At 40.2% G+C, this 17801-nt stretch overlaps 1 protein-coding gene across 1 annotated transcript; it reads left to right on the forward strand.

Moving 5' to 3' along the window:
• Positions 1 to 143: 143 nt before the first annotated feature.
• DDX20 (DEAD-box helicase 20) lies at positions 144 to 10022 on the forward strand. The gene is made up of 11 exons (XM_036870242.1): positions 144 to 487; positions 1226 to 1320; positions 2404 to 2572; positions 3169 to 3283; positions 3408 to 3550; positions 3682 to 3820; positions 3921 to 3979; positions 4888 to 4970; positions 5323 to 5428; positions 5564 to 5665; positions 8494 to 10022. Exons 1-11 carry the CDS (start codon positions 187 to 189, stop codon positions 9654 to 9656), a joined length of 2475 nt encoding a protein of 824 aa, XP_036726137.1. The 5' UTR covers positions 144 to 186; the 3' UTR covers positions 9657 to 10022.
• Positions 10023 to 17801: the final 7779 nt, after the last annotated feature.

Here is a 17801-nt window from a genome sequence, read left to right on the forward strand (position 1 = left end):
GTTTTTTTGTTGTTATAGCTGTTTCCGAGTCTTTCTAAGCCTCCGACTTCCGTCCCTTACCCCTCCTCTTCGAGGCCGGGAGTGTCAGTGTCTTCGCAGGAAGACTGCCAATAAAGTTTTTCCTCTTGTTGTTCTCAGGCTCTCCGCCTCGCCCCAAGTACCGCGAGATCCGGCGGCGCGGCTAGCATGGCGGCGGCATTTGAAGCCCCGGCGGCCTTAAAGACTATGGAGAGCACTATGCCTGCGGAGCGCGTGGCCGCGCAGTTCGCGGCCCCGGAGCCAGCGCCCCGGCCAGTGCGGAGTCTGCGGACGGCTCATGACATCAGCGGCCCGCGGACCCGCACCGGGGACGTGCTGCTGGCGGAGCCGGGGGACTTCGAGTCGCTGCTGCTGTCGCGGCCGGTGCTGGAGGGGCTGCAGGCGGTTGGCTTCGAGCGGCCGTCGCCAGTGCAGCTCAAGGCCATACCGCTGGGGCGGTGCGGACTCGGTGAGGGCTGGGGCCCTGGAGGGACCGGAAGGGCCGGAGGAGGGGGCGGCGGCGGCCAAGTCCGTGGCGAGGGCCGGGAAGGGCCCAGAGCGGCCGTCTTGCAGGGCTCGGCCCGGGGCAAGACGCCGCACGCACGCGAGCGTCAGTTTCCTCCTCTGTCAAACGGAGGCGCAGTATTGAATTTGGAGATAGTTGAGGTCCATTCCACGCTGTCAGGTGGTTCTACGTTTGGGAATATAAACGGCAGGAAAGATCTCAGATGAGATCAGCCTGGATTAGGGTAGGCCCTAAATCCAGTGGCAAGAGTCCTTATAAGAGAAGGGAGAAAGGCAGAGAAGAAAGCCATGTGAAAATGGAGGCAGAGATTGGAGTTACACAGCTCCAAGCCAAGAAATGTCTCAGCCGTCAGAAGCTGGAAGAGACAGGAAGGATTGTACCATAGAGCCTTAGGAGGGAATGTGGCCCGGCTGATACCTTGATTTCATATTTCTGGCCTCCAAAACTTTGAGAAAATAAATTTCTGCTTTCTAAGCCAAAAAAAGAAGAGAAATGGTGGAGGTTCAGGGAGGAGGCCTGTTTCTGGATATGGCCACATGTTTGTTTTAGAGTTAACTTAAAAACGAAAGTGGTTAAGGATGTGATCTCTGGAGACCTGTCTAGTTCTGGGATTTCATGTTGGTACCTAAGCTTCTTCAGTCAGTCCTGGCTAATGATAATTTTTTTTTTTTTCCTCCTCAGATTTAATTGTTCAAGCTAAGTCTGGCACTGGGAAAACCTGTGTATTCTCCACCATTGCTTTGGACTCTCTTGTTCTTGAAAACCTAAGTACCCAGGTGAGTTTAGCTCAGAGGACCCAAAGGAGGGTATGTTATGTGGATTTACTACAGGTCAGATGAAATACCAGTAGCTCCTCAGAGGTAGAAGTGAATGATTGTGTTAAGACATATGAAAAGTATACAAGTAAAGTAGACCTTAAGGCTGTTGAGTGGTGTTGGTGTGGTTGGTGACCAAATACACATTATTAGTGTTAGAAGTTTAGAGATTTCTATTATTACTGCGTGTTAAATAAAATAAGTCTGCCATGTGTGTCAATTTTGTCATTACTTGAGAATACAGATAGGGATTCTTTATTCTTTTTTAAAAAATTTTATTTATTTATTTATTTATGGCTGTGTTGGGCCTTCGTTTCTGTGCGAGGGCTTTTTCTAGTTGCGGCAAGCGGGGGCCACTCTTCATCGCAGTGCGCGGGCCTCTCACTTACCGCGGCCTCTCTTGTTGCGGAGCACAGGCTCCAGACGCGCAGGCTCAGTAATTGTGGCTTACGGGCCCAGTTGCTCCGCGGCATGTGGGATCTTCCCAGACCAGGGCTCGAACCCGTGTCCCCTGCATTGGCAGGCAGATTCTCAACCACTGTGCCACCAGGGAAGCCCTCTTTATTCATTTATTTGCCCACTAGATTGTGGTGAGGTTTAGCGTTTGACCTGATTCATGGTAATGAGGTGTTTGGCTATTGTAGGTAACTGCATGTGGTACTTACAGTGAATGTATTATACTGATCTCCCATCTTCTGGGTTCTCTCAGAGTAGGTCTAAGAGAGCCTTACCCAAATTAACAGGAGGTTTGGGTTTGGAGATCATTTCTTCAGCAAAGATTTGTTATGCTTAAACAGTATGCCAGGCATTGGGGATATAAAGATGAATCAGGTATGATCCTCATAGTCTTACTTTGTGGTTTAGTAGTTACAGCAGGCTGTATTTCAAGTTCTCAGTCTTGTATATCTGATGATGACTCTTCAACAGTGTTTTTTAACCCAGATACTCATATCTGGGTTAAAAAACACTGTAAAGCTTTTTGAGTCCTGCCTTATGTATTTATTCTACCGACTTGTTAAAGGTATATTTTATGTTTCTTTTTAGATTTTGATCTTGGCTCCTACAAGAGAAATTGCTATACAGATACATTCTGTTATCACAGCCATTGGAATAAAAATGGAAGGCTTAGAGTGTCATGTGTTTATCGGAGGGACTCCATTATCACAAGACAAAACCAGACTTAAAAAGTGTCATATTGCTGTTGGTTCTCCTGGTAAGATATCAATGCCTGTTAATAACTGGGGCTTTTAAGTAACTGAACACTTCTATATAACAATAAGAATATGGCAATCTTTGATAATTATGGTAATTATTTTGAGGATTAAAAATGAAGAGCATTAGATTAGTGAGATATAAACACATGACTGGATTACCAACAGAATTTATGAAATTTCTGTTTCTAAGGATGTTTAAGAACAAGTATGGGATAGGCTTCTGAGAAGAAGAGGAATGAGATGATTTCAGAAAGCCCTTCTAAGCCATGGATTGGGATTATTCTTTGCTTCCGTATTAGTCCTTAGGTCATGAATCACTCAGAATCATAATCTAGCATTCAGTGCCTTACAAGTCTTTTCACAGGAAGTGTTTATTTTCCATACGTATTGGTGATGAAATGTGAGGGAAAAAATAATGGACTTAGGGAAGATCAGAACTCAAGATTTCTAATTTGTGGTTTAGTGTATAAAGAATAATGAGGGTTGGGTCAGGAAAGTCAGCAATTCAACCTGTAAGTAGAATTACAACATTGGCTGAAATTTGCACAGATTTGGTGCATATGAATATTTGAATATGTTTTTTTCTGGACTTTAGGTAGAATTAAACAACTGATAGAACTTGACTACTTGAATCCAGGCAGTATACGTCTCTTTATTCTTGATGAAGCAGATAAGCTTTTAGAAGAAGGCAGCTTCCAGGAGCAAATAAAGTAAGAAAAATAACTAACTTGACGATTAAAATGGTGCCCCAAAGTATCTATCTTTTGCTTTTCTAGGTGGTGATTATCATCTGAATAGTTTCCATGGTGTGTGTGTTTTTCTTCTATTTTGCAGTTGGATTTATTCTTCCTTGCCTGCTAGTAAACAGATGTTGGCAGTGTCAGCTACTTACCCTGAATTTTTGGCTAATGCTTTGACAAAGTACATGAGAGAGCCCACTTTTGTAAGACTAAATTCCAGTGATCCGAGTCTCATAGGTGTGTACAGATATTGGATATTTAGTGGGTTTGTTTGTGATATTCTGGAGCTTTCCTTTGCTAAGTTGGCTTTTGCTTTCATATTTGCTATAGAAAATATGTTCATTTTAACAGAAGAGTCTTCTTTGTAGGTTTGAAGCAGTACTACAAAGTTGTCAGTTCATACCCTTTGGCCCATAAGATTTTTGAGGAAAAGACTCAGCATTTACAAGAATTGTTCAGCAAAATTCCATTTAATCAAGCCTTAGTCTTTTCTAATTTACACAGCAGGTAATGTACCTTAAAAAGTCATCTGGGGAACTTGTGAAATAAAAGGATAGGTGTGGGGCAGTATTTGTAAAGTTATAACCCTCTGTGTTATTTTTGATAGAGCACAACACTTGGCTGATATCCTTTCTTCTAAAGGCTTTCCTGCAGAGTGCATTTCAGGTAAGTTCATCTCTTAACTTTAACCTTTGTCTAGTATCCTGACTTGAAGCTTCTGCAAGGTCAGGAGGAAGAGATACCATTTCCTGAGTTGTCTTGTGAGTGTGAGGTTACACTGAGTCTTCAGAGTAAAAGGAATTTCAGGTTTATTTTTCACTGGGATTTGTCTTTTTAAGAAGTAACATGGTATATACTAAAAAACTAGAAAACTGGAGTTATATCCACAAAGAACTTAATAACTTTACAAAATAGAGTCTGTCTTTGTTATCTTAAGGTAATCATTGTAAAAAATGCAAAGAATTGCTAACTAAATTGACTTTTACAGTCTTGTGGAAGGCAAAACTGATTCATTTTTGACACAAAGCTAAATTATTACTGTTGACCTAGGAATGAAAGATTTAAAGGAATTTTTGATAAGTGAGATCCTTTTTAGAGTTTTGATTGCTATGTCAGCTTAGTTTTTAACCTGTTAGCATAAGCTCATTTAGTCGTGGTATATCATGAGATACTGGGGAGGCCGTTTTCTCATGGACCAGTATTTGGATGATAGATCACACTTCAACACCGAATTGGTAAACAGCTGGTTAAAGCAATTTTATTTTCCTAAGAATTGTTAAACCTCATATGGCACTTTGTAGATATAATGTTATATCTACAGGCATAGCCTAGTCACCATTTAAAATTGAATTTCGAGTTGATTGCCTAACCATATTTTAGAAGATTCTGACTTTAGGTCTTTTTTTTTTTTTTTTTTTCCTGACTTTAGTTCTTAACCTAGATTTGCATATAAGGACAGAATTAACTTTGGTTGTTAAAGTGTTAAGACTGGCAATTATGATTTCTGATTTTTGTGGATTTGATAAATGTATGTTCACTTGTTTTTATATGACTTTCTTTCTGGGTCTTTTTAGGCAACATGAATCAGAATCAGCGTCTTGATGCTATGGCTAAACTGAAGCAGTTTCATTGCAGAGTCCTCGTTTCCACAGATTTGGTAAATTTCCTGTTCAGTTTGGGTGACTAATCCATCTGGACATAAGTTCTGTTATCAAATATACAGATTTCATCTATTATTTTAAGTGGGGGTATCTGACAAGAATACCAGAAGATAATTGTCTTTCCAGTGCTGGGGAATATGCTTTCTTCCTAAAATTGTCTTTTATATTTTTATCTTTATTGTTGAAATTAGTCATTAGAAATGAATTTTCTTTTCCTTTGCTCCTAAATATCCTCCTTGCTCTTAAATATCCTCCTATTCTTAATTTGGCTCTTGGTTATACTGAATAATACAGTGTGCCATGCAATGGCTAATGCGAACAAACAATTGTTCTCTTCTTCAATTCAAGACTTCCCGTGGAATTGATGCTGAGAACGTGAATCTGGTTGTAAACCTGGATGTACCATTGGATTGGGAGACATATATGCATCGGATTGGCAGAGCTGGCCGTTTTGGTAAAAAAAAAAAAAAAGGAAAGAAAAAAGTTTGGGTTCTTTCTTTAAGGGAAGGAAGCTATAATGTGACAGGTGGACTTGAAGTGTCATTTATCTGGAATTGATTTACTACTTAGCATTCCTTCTGTGCTTTAGGTACTTTGGGACTGACAGTGACCTACTGCTGTAGGGGAGAAGAAGAAAATATGGTGATGAAAATTGCCCAGAAATGTAAGATCAACCTTCTGCCTTTACCAGGTATATTTTGTCTATTTCATTTTGCTGTCAAAATAATAATGATAGGCCTAATAAAAATAATAGCTAACATAGAGTACTTATGATGTGTTGGATACTGTTCTAAGTATATATGTTAACTCATTTAATTCTCACCACAATTACATGAGGTATGTGCTATTATTATCTACCTTTTGTAGATGAGGATATTGAGGCATAGGTTAAATATTTGCGTAAGGTCTTACAGCTAATAAGTAGCAGGGAGAAGATTGCAAGCTAACTAATGACACATGAAAAATGAAAAATATTTTCCTACTGTATTAACTCCATATTTTACTCTGTAGCCCTGCAATTTGATTTTATTCTTTTATATCAAGGAATGTATTTTACCTCTTATGTTGCTATGAAGGTAATTCTTGCCATATTCTCCTTTGTCACCATGGGGAAGGAATAGTATCTTTAATGTGAACACTATTCTGAAAATGTTGAAGTGTTTTCTTTTGATTTTAATGAATCATTTATCAAGCTGCTTTTTTTTTTTTTTAATTAATTTATTTATTTTTGGCTGTGTTGGGTCTTTGTTGGGTCTTCGTTGCTGCGCGCGGGCTTTCTCTAGTTGCAGCGAGCAGGGGCTACTCTTCGTTGTGGTGCGCGGGCCTCTCATTGCAGTGGCTTCTCTTGTTACGGAACACGGGCTGTAGGCACGCGGGCTTCAGTAGTTGTGACACGTGGGCTCAGTAGTTGTGGCTCCTGGAAGTCCCCACCCAGGAGTTTTTTAGGGTTTCTAAAAAACTTTTCAGGAGATAGTTAATAGTTTCAAACATGCATTGTTTCCAAGACAGCAGTTTTAAAAAGCAGCTTGGGGCTTCCCTGGTGGTGCAGTGGTTAGGAATCCACCTGCCAGTGCAGGGGACACGGGTTCGATCCATGGTCCCGGAAGATCCCACGTGCCGCAGAGCAACTAAGCCCATGTACCACAACTAATGAGCCTGCGCTCTAGAGCCCATGAGCCACAACTACTGAAGCCCACGAGCCTAGAGCCCATGCTCCACAATAAGAGAAGCCACTGCAATGAGAAGCCCGTGCGCCACAACGAAGAGTAGCCCCCGCTCACCGCAACTAGAGAAAGCCCGCGCGCAGCAACGAAGACCCAATGCAGCCAATCAATCAATCGATCAATCAATAAACAAACTTATTAAAAAAAAAAAAAACCTCCTGGGTGGAAATATGGTTTATTTGCTATACAACTGACCCTTGAACAACAATGGGGGGTTAGAGGCGCCGAGCCTCCACGCAGCATAAATCCCTATATAGCTTATAGTCAGCCCTCCATATCTGCCTTTCCGCATCCGCTGATTCAGCCAACAGCAGATTGTTTAGTACTGTTGTACGTATTGGAAAAAATCTGCGTATAACTGGACCTGCACAGTTCATACCCGCAGTTCAAACCCGTGTTATTCAAAGGTCAACTGTATATGTTAATGTATGCATGTTAGTGTGTGTATATATACGTTGTATAGATACATAAATGTATACTTATATAGTGTATACATGACCTTTTAGAAGATGGACTATGTAGTTATTGAATAAATATAACAATGAATATTTTACCAATTTATATTTAACTCCTTTAGTGATTTTTACAAAGCTAGATGAAGCACAGGTTTGGGAGTACTGTGGATTTTAGTAGTTTTGGCTTTGTGATAACTCATTTTCACAGATTTTTTAAATTGCTCTAAGCTTATGTCCTGATTTACAAAATATTTGTTTTTAGAGTAGATGGTCTTTAGGTTCTCTATCAGTTCTAAGACTATATTTTGTTAATTCTCTCTACGTATAAGTCTATTGGTGATCTTTGTAGTTATAAATAATGGAAAAAATAAATTGAAAAAATGACATTTATAGTGTTAGATCTATACTGGACTAGGCACTTGTGTGACAACAGACTGTTCAGGTGAGTTGCCTGGAGCAGGATTAGGAGAGAAAGTGGCCTGAATGATAGGTCTCCGCAAGCAAGGGATGTCACCTTAGTAGGAATCCAAGTTTAGTTAGAGGGTCTCTTCAGTGAAGGATCAAGAGCCCCAGCTGAAGAATCCAGATCTGAGGGAATGAGTAGTGGGTACACATACATGGAACACCACTAGCAGCAACAGACAGGTGAGGTCTTTGTAAAGCAGGGCCTCTGTGTACTTAGTCTGCCTAAGATGAAAATTGGTCACACTTTGGAAAGATCTGGGGGCAGGTGGAAGCAAATTGTCACGCCTGGATGGGATAGGAAATTTAGAGAGTTAGAGCCAGCAAATTTTTTTAAACTTACAAGTGCCAGTGGTACCACAGATCTTTTCACAGTCATCTGGCTTTTTTCCCCTTGGAGGTTTTTTTTCTCCACTGTTGAGGGCAGTGATTTCTCCCTGGTAGAATATAGGGTGGCAGATTTACTTCGGTACAGAGTTGCAGTTGTAGTATTTCCTAGTTGGTAAGCTTTGGGGAGCACAATCCATTTTCTAATATCTTGTTTTGCTGTTATCAGTAGTGAGATAATGGGGAGGAGTTGGGGAGAGGGAGACGGGGAAAGATGGGAGAATTGCTGTAGAGGCATACCTCACTCCTAGAATAAGCTCTTTTCGAGTGAGGGGGTATGGGATGGGTCTTTTATATTTTTGGGCAAATTTCTTTACTGCAAGTTTTGCTTAGGTCTTTTAAAATACTAATATATTAAGCTTCTTAGTATAGTGTTAGTATATTTTGTTGCTTACTCTTATTTGACCGTGGAAAGCTTTATTAATCCATTCAGAAGATGCTGGTCTAGAACAGCTCGAGGATTTAATACTTTTTTTATTCCTTTTATGTAGATCCTATTCCTCCTGGTCTGATGGAAGAATGTTTGGATTGGGATGTGGAGGTTGAAGCTGCCATGCATGCATATGGCTTAGCAAGTATACCTACACAGACCCTAAAACAAATTCAAAAAATAGAGAGCACCTTTCAAACTCAGAAAGCTCATGGTAGCCACATGGCTTCATCTAGAAATACTTCTGTATCTGCACTATCAGTCAAATCAAAAAATAATACCAAACAAAAGCTTCCTGTGAAAAGCCACTCAGAGTGTGGAATTGTAGAAAAAGCCATGTCACCAAAAGAACTGGGCTGTGCCGTACAATTGGAAGAGCAAATGAAGAATTCTATTCAGACCTCTGTTGAAAACTCTACTAACAGTCAGCACCAAGTCAAAGAAGCTTCTGTGTCACTCCCCAAAATTCCTTGTCTGTCTTCCTTTAAAACCCATCTGCCATGTACTTTGACTTTTGCAGAATTGGTGGAGGATTATGAACACTATATTAAAGAGGGGTTAGAGAAACCTGTGGAAATCATCAGACACTACACAGGTCCTGGGGATCAGACTGTGAATCCTCAAAATGGTTTTGTGAGAAATAGAATTACTGAAGAGAGAGTGCAGATATTGACAAGTAGTAGCCAATCTGGAGACTCTGAGAGTGACAGTGATTCTTACAGTTCAAGGACTTCTTCCCAGAGCAAAGGAAGTAAGTCATACTTGGAAGGTTCTTCTGATACTCAGCTGAAAGACTTGGAATCTATTCCTGTGGGTGGCCATATCTCTTTGGAACAACCTCTGAATGGAAATGACACCCCTCGTCTAGTAGAGTATCAGGAATCACCTGAAATCCAAATAAAGGCAAGGCATAAAGAGGGAGCTAACCATAACCAGAGAGCTAAGCAGAGCCGGAGAAACCTTCCCAGGCGGTCTTCCTATCAATTGCAGACAGAACCCCAGGAAGATTTTTGGTATGACCACCATAGGGAAACACATCTGAGTTTTTCTAATACCTATCAGGACTATGAGGAGTACTGGAAGGCTTACTACAGGGCGTGGCAGGAATACTATGCTGCTGCTTCTCAGCCGTATTATTGGAATGCTCAGAGCCATCCAAATTGGATGGCAGCCTATCACATGAATACCATTTATCTACAAGAAATGATGCGTGGCAACCAGTGATTATAGGCTGTACGGCACGCCATCTGGGAATATCAACAAGTGATACCTTTGGATTGCCATCCTCCTTGACCTGTAGTAGAGTGGCATATAGTGGCATTTTTGAGGAACTGGAGAAGTTTCGAGGCTTTCCACTGGGACACATCTAGTTTTCAGATTGTTTTGACCTAAATCAACCTGATTCAGATCAGGTGAATTATCTTCTTTAAAGAAACTTCCTGGATGAGATTCTTGAAAGAAAATTTGGGGGACATAGAGCTAAAGGTCCCAGGGTGCCATTTTCTATAAGCCATTCCAAAAAGAAACACTTAAAAAGACTTATACCACTGCTTACTTAAAAGAAATAAAAACAGTTGAGATTTGAAAAATAATGCAAGTTTATGCTGTGGAGTTCTTTCCAAAAGTCTTGGGCTACATTTCCATAGAGGTGTGTTCTTGTAGAAATTTGTAGCATGGTAGATCAGAAAGCCCCCTCTCCTTTTAGGTTTAGGCAGGAAGGAATAAACATTGCTTCAGACTTTCCCGAAGGTCCTTGATTTGATGCTGTTTGCTTCCAGTAAAAATATTTATTACCAGTAAAAATAGAAACTTAGCCAAGTGTGTTGACATGTTTATTGTTCGTCTTTTGAATATCTTTTGTCTTTAGAATTGTGGAAGCTGTCTGTGTTTTTGATGTGCATTAAATAGCTAAGGATCATCAGTGACTGTCTTGTTTTTGTTTCTCAGGAAAAGGAGCAGCTCTTAATCTTTGTTGATTTTTGGATCCTTTTATGAATCTGATGAAAGCTATAGATTTGTCCCAGAAAATTTCTCATTCTATAAACAAGAATTGTATATGTAATTTCAAAGGGTTCATAGACCCTTTGAAGCCCATCTGTGGAACCCAGGTTAAGAACTGCCCTACTCCGCTGGTAGGCTAAGGGAAGTTTCTAGCATTTTTCTGAGATGCTGTATCTGTAAATTATGATTTAGATAAATTAATTGGAAGTTACATATTCTTTAATTTCTTCTCTGTAGCAGTTCTTTTATGAATATACGATTGGTTCCCAAACTTCTCTGTGAACGGATTTGTGGTGAGAGAACCGAGTATGAATAGAGATATGTATTTACTTTTTAAAAGGGAAGGGAAGCTCTCCTTTCCTGTGTGCATACTTGTCTAGGCAATATAAACACTTTCCCCCACGGCTGTCAGCAAACATCCACAGCCATTGTCATTTACTGTCTGACACTCACATAACACAGCCCTAAACTGTGTAACTTAGATTCCTGTCATTTGGGTTGGGCAATGATATGCTTTATTTATATGTATCAGTACTGTACATGTATTGCCAAGTTAGAGTGAATTAATTAACACTGTAAATAGCAAATCCATAACTAGGTCCAGAATGTCATTAAAAAGACTTTAATTACATGTTTAAATAAGATCTTGTCACTGCGATATAATTGAACTTCCCTCTTTTTTTTTCCTACCCTTTCCCCCACAATATAGCCAAGTTCACAGTTTGTCATTGCTAGGGGATTTTAATCAGGATACTCCTGCATCTTAATTAGAGATGAGGGTACCCATTAGTCTTGAAATTAATTGGATTCTCTTAGGATTGTCTTGTGATCGCTTTTTTTTTTTTAATAGAAAAAGAAGCTGGAGGTAAGCATATACATAACATGAAAATCTGTTTCATTTTTCATAAGCATTTGCTAGGAAAATTTCAACAGTTACCTTCCCAAATACGGGATGTAGTTATTGTGGCTGTGGAAGGAATCTGCTGGCATTTGTGTGTTACTGTGTTTGTCTGGAATTTTAATTTGGAATTGTCATTCTAGGTGCATATCCCCTTAATCTGTTGGGGACTATAGATAGGTTTTAGGCAAATTCACTTGAGAATGTTTTGTTTTGTAGTAGAAGGAGCAATTGTCTTGGTTGACTCTGTTACCTATTTTTTACTTTGTACTAGTCATTTAACCTCTCGGGGTCCAATTTTCTCATCAATAAAAGGCAGTTGGACTAGATCTTTAGGGTCCCTTCTAGTTCTAAGATTTAACTAATACATGATTAGTAAGAGAAGATAATTTCTAGTTAGAGAAAAGAATAATCTTTTTATGAGTATAGAGAGCCTTTATAACTTCACTTAATTTGGATGAGGGCTAGTGTGAATTGGTTTAATGTCTGAACTCTAGAATACTAAATCAATACACATTACAGCTGTTCAAGTTAGGCTTTAACTTAAATTAGGCTAGCAGTATTAACATGTGGAGAAATGTTTGAGAAACCTGTTGCTTTGGATAATTCTGACTTAGAGGATACAAGTTATTTTGGGTAATTAAAAGTAATATTTTCTAAAGTAGCTTAAGTATTGCAATAATAATTGCTAACCTTTTAAACATAACCTAACCTTAAAAAAAAAAAAGGTTTAAAGGTAAACTTCAGCCCCTGAATACTAAAAATAATTGAACAGAAATTATAGTAGTTACACATCAACTCATGAGACAAGGGAGTAGTTTGAAGTTTTAGGGTTCTTTTTCTCCCCCAAATATAAATAAACCTGTGTTAATCTTAAAAGATAAAATTATATTTTTGATAGTCATAGCTGACATTGGAACTCTATGACAAGGTTATTCTCTTATTTTGGCAGAATATATTTATTGTTTTGTGCCTCTGTGAACAAGCACATATATCCCAGTTAACATTTAGTGCTTTTTAATGAAAAAGCACGTATTGCTCACCACATCTGGTTTCCAGTTACTTTGCTCCAGATTATTTGAGCTGTGAATCTGTAGTGACACCTAGTGGGTGATAAGGATATGAACATTAGTGATTGAAATGAATTTCACAGCCAACTTCTAGGGCCTTCTGGCATCACGCATTGGCCTTAACCTTCCATTTCTATTTCAGTTTTCATCTGTTGGAATCTGGTTGTTGTGGGGAAATCGAATCCCCGTTGTTCTTGCCACATTACGGTGAAATATGAAAATGCCTTTTGCTCTCACTACCTAAACCAGAATTATTAAGGTTAGAACAGATCTTCAGGATATCTAATCCAATCCCCCTTTTTTTTTTTTTTTAATTTATTTATTTATTTTTGACTGTGTTGGGTCTTCGTTTCTGTGCGAGGGCTTTCTCCAGTTGCGGCAAGCGGGGGCCACTCTTCATCGCGGTGCGCGGGCCTCTCACTATCGTGGCCTCTCTTGTTGCGGAGCACAGGCTCCAGACGCGCAGGCTCAGTAGTTGTGGCTCACAGACCCAGTTGCTCCGCGGCATGTGGGATCTTCCGAGACCAGGGCTCGAACCCGTGTCCCCTGCATTAGCAGGCAGATTCTCAACCACTGCGCCGCCAGGGAAGCCCCCAATCCCCTCATTTTTAAGAGGAGGAAACAAACTGAAGCCAAGAGAGAAGAGACTGATGTGAAGCCATATAAGTAAGTGATAGAACCTAAGGGCCTCTGTCATCTGATTTCCAAGCTTTCTGCTATACCCTGTATAGCATTTAATTTTGAGTTTTTAGTTTGAGACATTGGTTTAGATGAAGGAGTGTATATTCAGTGTATTCTCAGCAGAACCAGTGCAGATTAAAAGCATATTTTCTTTCAGTAATACAGGGCTGTGTCTCAAAATAGAGCTGTTGGCAAATGTAATCAAATGCTTTCCCTGTTAGTGAACATCCATGACTAAAGCATACAAGCAGGCAAGAACCGTCTCAGATGTCATAGAGGAGTTGCTTGCATTGAGGGAGGGCAGGGAAGGGAAGATGAGACTAGACCTTAAGTACTCTTCTGAGATTCTGTGAGTCTTCTGGCAAGGAAGAAAGTCTCTGTTCAAATATATGGAATCTTAAAAAAAAAAGGTAGTGATAAACCTAGTGGCAGGGCAGGAATAAAGACAGACATAGAGAATGGACTTGAGGACACCAGGAGGAGGAAGGGTAAGCTGGGACGAAGTGAGAGAGTGGCATGGACATATATACATTACCAATGTGAAATAGATAGCTAGTGGGAAGCAGCCGCATAGCACAGGGAGATCAGCTCGGTGCTTTGTGACCACTTAGAAGGGTGGGATAGGGAGGGTGGGAGGGAGACGCAAGAGGGAGGAGATACGGGGATACATGTATATGTATAGCTGATTCACCTTGTTATACAGCAGAAACTAACACACCTCGTAAAGCAATTATACTCCAATAAAGATGTTTAAAAAAAAAAAAACTTCCCCCAAAGCAAAATTACCCTATTTTCTAATGTATAGCAGGAGAACTGGTATTAAAATAAACAATCGTAATCATGTTAGGGTTTGCGGCACATAGTTTGTTTAATCCAGATTGGATACATCAGGTACAGCAGTGGCACATGACTCAATACTGTAAATGATATACATTTTAACATATGCACTACAGTTTCAAAAGAAGATGACAGGAAACTCAAGAGTTTTTTTTTTCCCCATAGAAAGTTTTCACATGTTTATCTTCCTGCAGTTTTGTACAGTATTTCTTCTTTGCCATTGTGATGTTGGTAAGCAAAGCCCATTTATTATATGAAAATAGAAAAGAACACACTTGATGTTTTTCACGATAACATTAATGGGGGAGGGTGACCTCTAAGGAAAACATTACATTGGAATGTCTGATTATCAAAAATATACCATCCCTCCCACCACCCAGGTTTGTAAAATAGTCTGTTGGTCCAAGGAGCCCCCCAGGACTTGGGTCAGTGCCCTACACTGGTTAGTGTGACATCATCCAGTGTAGTTAAGTAACCTGCTAAGACAAATTCATTCCCACACTTGATGAGAAAAACATAGAACATTCTGAGTAGAAAACAAGACTCAAAAGGAACCCCTTTAAAGCTGTTTCTTTTTCTGATCCACTTTCTCTTAGTTCTAATGATGCTCTTCATGATGCTCTTTGGGCTCCGAGGGTGATGGGTCATAACAACGCCTTTCCTTCAATCATTTTAAAGCGTTGCAAATGCTGAGATTTCATAAGGACATCAGAAAGGGAAAATAAAAGTCTTTTTGGTTCCTGTTTGTCATGGTTACCATGCCAACTAGATTAGAAGGGAAACAAATATTGCCTTAGATTAACAGCATTAGGATCTTTCTGCCTTGTAGTTACCTGGTAATTGAAATGAGGGAACCGGGATCACTAGAATTCATTAATTACCTAAACATCTAGGTTTAGATAAATTTCAACCACTACCTCTGCAAAGTTAAAAAAAAAAAGATAAGGAAAAAAATCTAGGTACATCTTTCAATGTACTTTCCCTGCCAATATTCTAACAAGTGACATGATCCCAAACTGCAGGAATCATAGTTTGAAAACTGGGTTAAGTCCTCAACATATCCACAAGTTGACTTTTTTTGTTAATTGTCGATCAGCATTAACTATCCTCTTTAATTTCTGTTCAAATTATTTTTCTTAATTTCACTTTTCTACTTGCTGACTTTATACTCCTGTATGACTGTAGACTCATGTGTTCAACTATCATTGAGACTATCTAGTCTTTTGAACAGGATTCTATGCAGTTAGTCTTGAGCTTGACACTAGTTATGAAAAGAGGGGATGAAGGAGAAATAGTACAGAGTTTGCTTCTGGAGGTCCTGGTTCAGGGTGGTTTTGAGTATAATGCTTCCTCTCCCTAATCACCTGCCTTGAAATCCAGATATTAAAATATATAAGCAATCCTCAGAGTAATGCAACATGATGTAGAGGAAAAAGTCCCGGGACAAGATGTCTAAGCCCTGGATTGCAAACATAGTTCTGCCACTAACTTGCCATGTGAACTTGAATGTCACTCAGCTTCTTTCTGCCTGTTTTCTTCTCTGTGAATCAAGGATTTAGGTACTTGATCTACTACCACCAGAGGTTGTGGAAAGGATTAAAAGGACTATAGAAGGTATGCTTTAAAATGTTGTCCTAGCCCACTCTTCATCGAGGAGAGACAGCATTTGACTGAAAAAACCTGACTATTCACTTACTCACCTATTTTTGACAGAATTGATAGTCCATAGCTAGTTATATCTAGTGGATGGTGGTTTCCAAAGTATGGTTTGTATTAGTACAGTCAGTGGTTTCCAAGGGCTGTGTCCAAGTAATAATTGACATTCACATAAGACTATGTCTCTAGTTATAGCAAGTAATCTCTGATGGGTCTTCTCTGAAGCATCGTTGCTCTGAGAGGCAGTGGGTGAAGGGAAAAGCATTAGACTAATAGACAAGGGACTTGGGTTCTGGTCCCAGTCCTGTCATTAAATAACTGCGTGACCTTGAGTAGGTCACTTAATTTCTCTGGGCCTCAGCCTTCTATACTGTAAAATGACTTAGATATTCTTTAATCTCTTCTAGTTCTGATTCACTCTATTCCATGTTTTCTAAGTTTCCATTCATTTCAATGTAGCTTATTGGTTGGTTGGTTGGTTTGTTTTTAACCCTCCCTAATGTTGAGTAGGCTTGAATGGGATAGGTAGTTTTGTAAATCTTCTATTATGCTGAAGTGGTTCATGAACTATGAAAGCTCGAGTCATTTCACCAGAAAGCCATTGCCCCCTGAAAACCCTGGTAATATCCTGGTTCTTCAGTCACTGGCCAATGAGTTAGACATTCAACTGATTTGGCACACTTTGGACCTTCTTTTTACTTACAAATGCCCTTTAGCAGTGTAGTCTTGCTCTATTCTGTTGTGTAGATGAGCCATTTTCTGGTGTGAACTGGGTCTCTCATCTTTGGCTAAGGCTACATTGGGGGATGGAGATGAAGGGGTTAGTCTAATAATGGTGGTTTAGGAACTGGCGTAATGTGGGATTTGGAAATGAAATTGAAGAAATACAAAACATTCAGTTCATTAGAGTCAAAAAAATGGGAAATTATTTGGGACATGATTTTTTTAATTTCATTAATGTTTGTGGGAACCACTAGTAAGCTCCCCTGGTGCACTACCAAACAGGTCCTGGGCTGGAGCAGTCATTATTCTAACTCTGTGATGACCTGTTCTTAAACACAGGCAGTTCGTATGTGTGTGTAACCATGTTCCTATTTACGTCTTTATCCTTTACCCCCATTCAGTTCCTATGATATATACTTAGAAACTTAAACCTTGTTTAACTTTGTTCCATTACCCATTCTTTCAAAAGAAAAATTCCTTTTCTAGTCCTTTGCCTGCCCTCTAAATGGAGTCCAGCCCGGTCCTCTGCCTTCCCTAATGAGATGTGTGGATGACGTGAATGGGATTAAGTATGCAAGTGTGTTTAGGTTGTTGTGTGTTTGTGTGTACACACGTATTCCTCTGTAATTGTAAAGCTTTTCTGCCTACTTTACACCATAAGCTCAGAGGGCCAGACCACCCCATTCTCGGGTTAGGGGGAAATCCTTGAGGCCAGACCCAGAGAAGGGACGCAGTCGGTGGTCAGTGAGGATAGCGTAGAGGAGAAGTCTCCGTCTCCTCTGCGCTTCTGCTCACATTCTGGTTAGGTGCCGCCTCACAACCCTTTGACTTTCTCCTTCTACAGGGTCAGTAGAGCTGGGGTCATAGGGAAGCCCATTGAAGGTGTCATTAGGTTCCCAGCTAGTGAAACTCTTCTGGATGGCTGAGGTGGGCAGAAAAATTCTTGGCCTACCATTAAACAGCTAACCACTAAGCTGTTGAATGGATAAAGAGTTCCCAAGGAGCTCCTGTGTCTCAGAGTCCAGGCTAGAGAGACTGCAATAGGGTAGCTGGAGACTGGGCAAGGCGGAAAGGGACTGGTCACTAACCCCGAGGCCCACCTGCTCTGCTTAAAAGCAGTGAAAATTGATTGGATTCCAGAAATGCTGTTCCCAGCCCCATCAGGATGCAAACCACTTGCACAGAAATGTGTCCAGGTTTTCCAAAAATAATATTCACTTCCTCACTTGCAGGGAGGTGATCAGGCTTCTCCCCCATTTCAGTTATCTTCAGGGACATCAGGCCTGAAGACTCTTCAGATCTCAAGGCATCATTCAGACCAGATAAGAATCATCTATATTCTCTTACTTGATTTCACGCTTTGGAGCATCCTTCGTGAGGCACACAGGCTTAACCTTCTGCAGCCTCCGTGGGAGTTGCCTCAGGTGTGAGATAAGTCAGAAGCTTGGTCCCCGTACCGCTGCCTTCTCTGCGGGAAACTGCTCATGGGGCCTCTTGTCAGAG

The sequence above is a fragment of the Balaenoptera musculus genome, chromosome 1 (assembly GCF_009873245.2).
Source record: "Balaenoptera musculus isolate JJ_BM4_2016_0621 chromosome 1, mBalMus1.pri.v3, whole genome shotgun sequence".
NCBI classification, from domain to species: domain Eukaryota; kingdom Metazoa; phylum Chordata; class Mammalia; order Artiodactyla; family Balaenopteridae; genus Balaenoptera; species Balaenoptera musculus.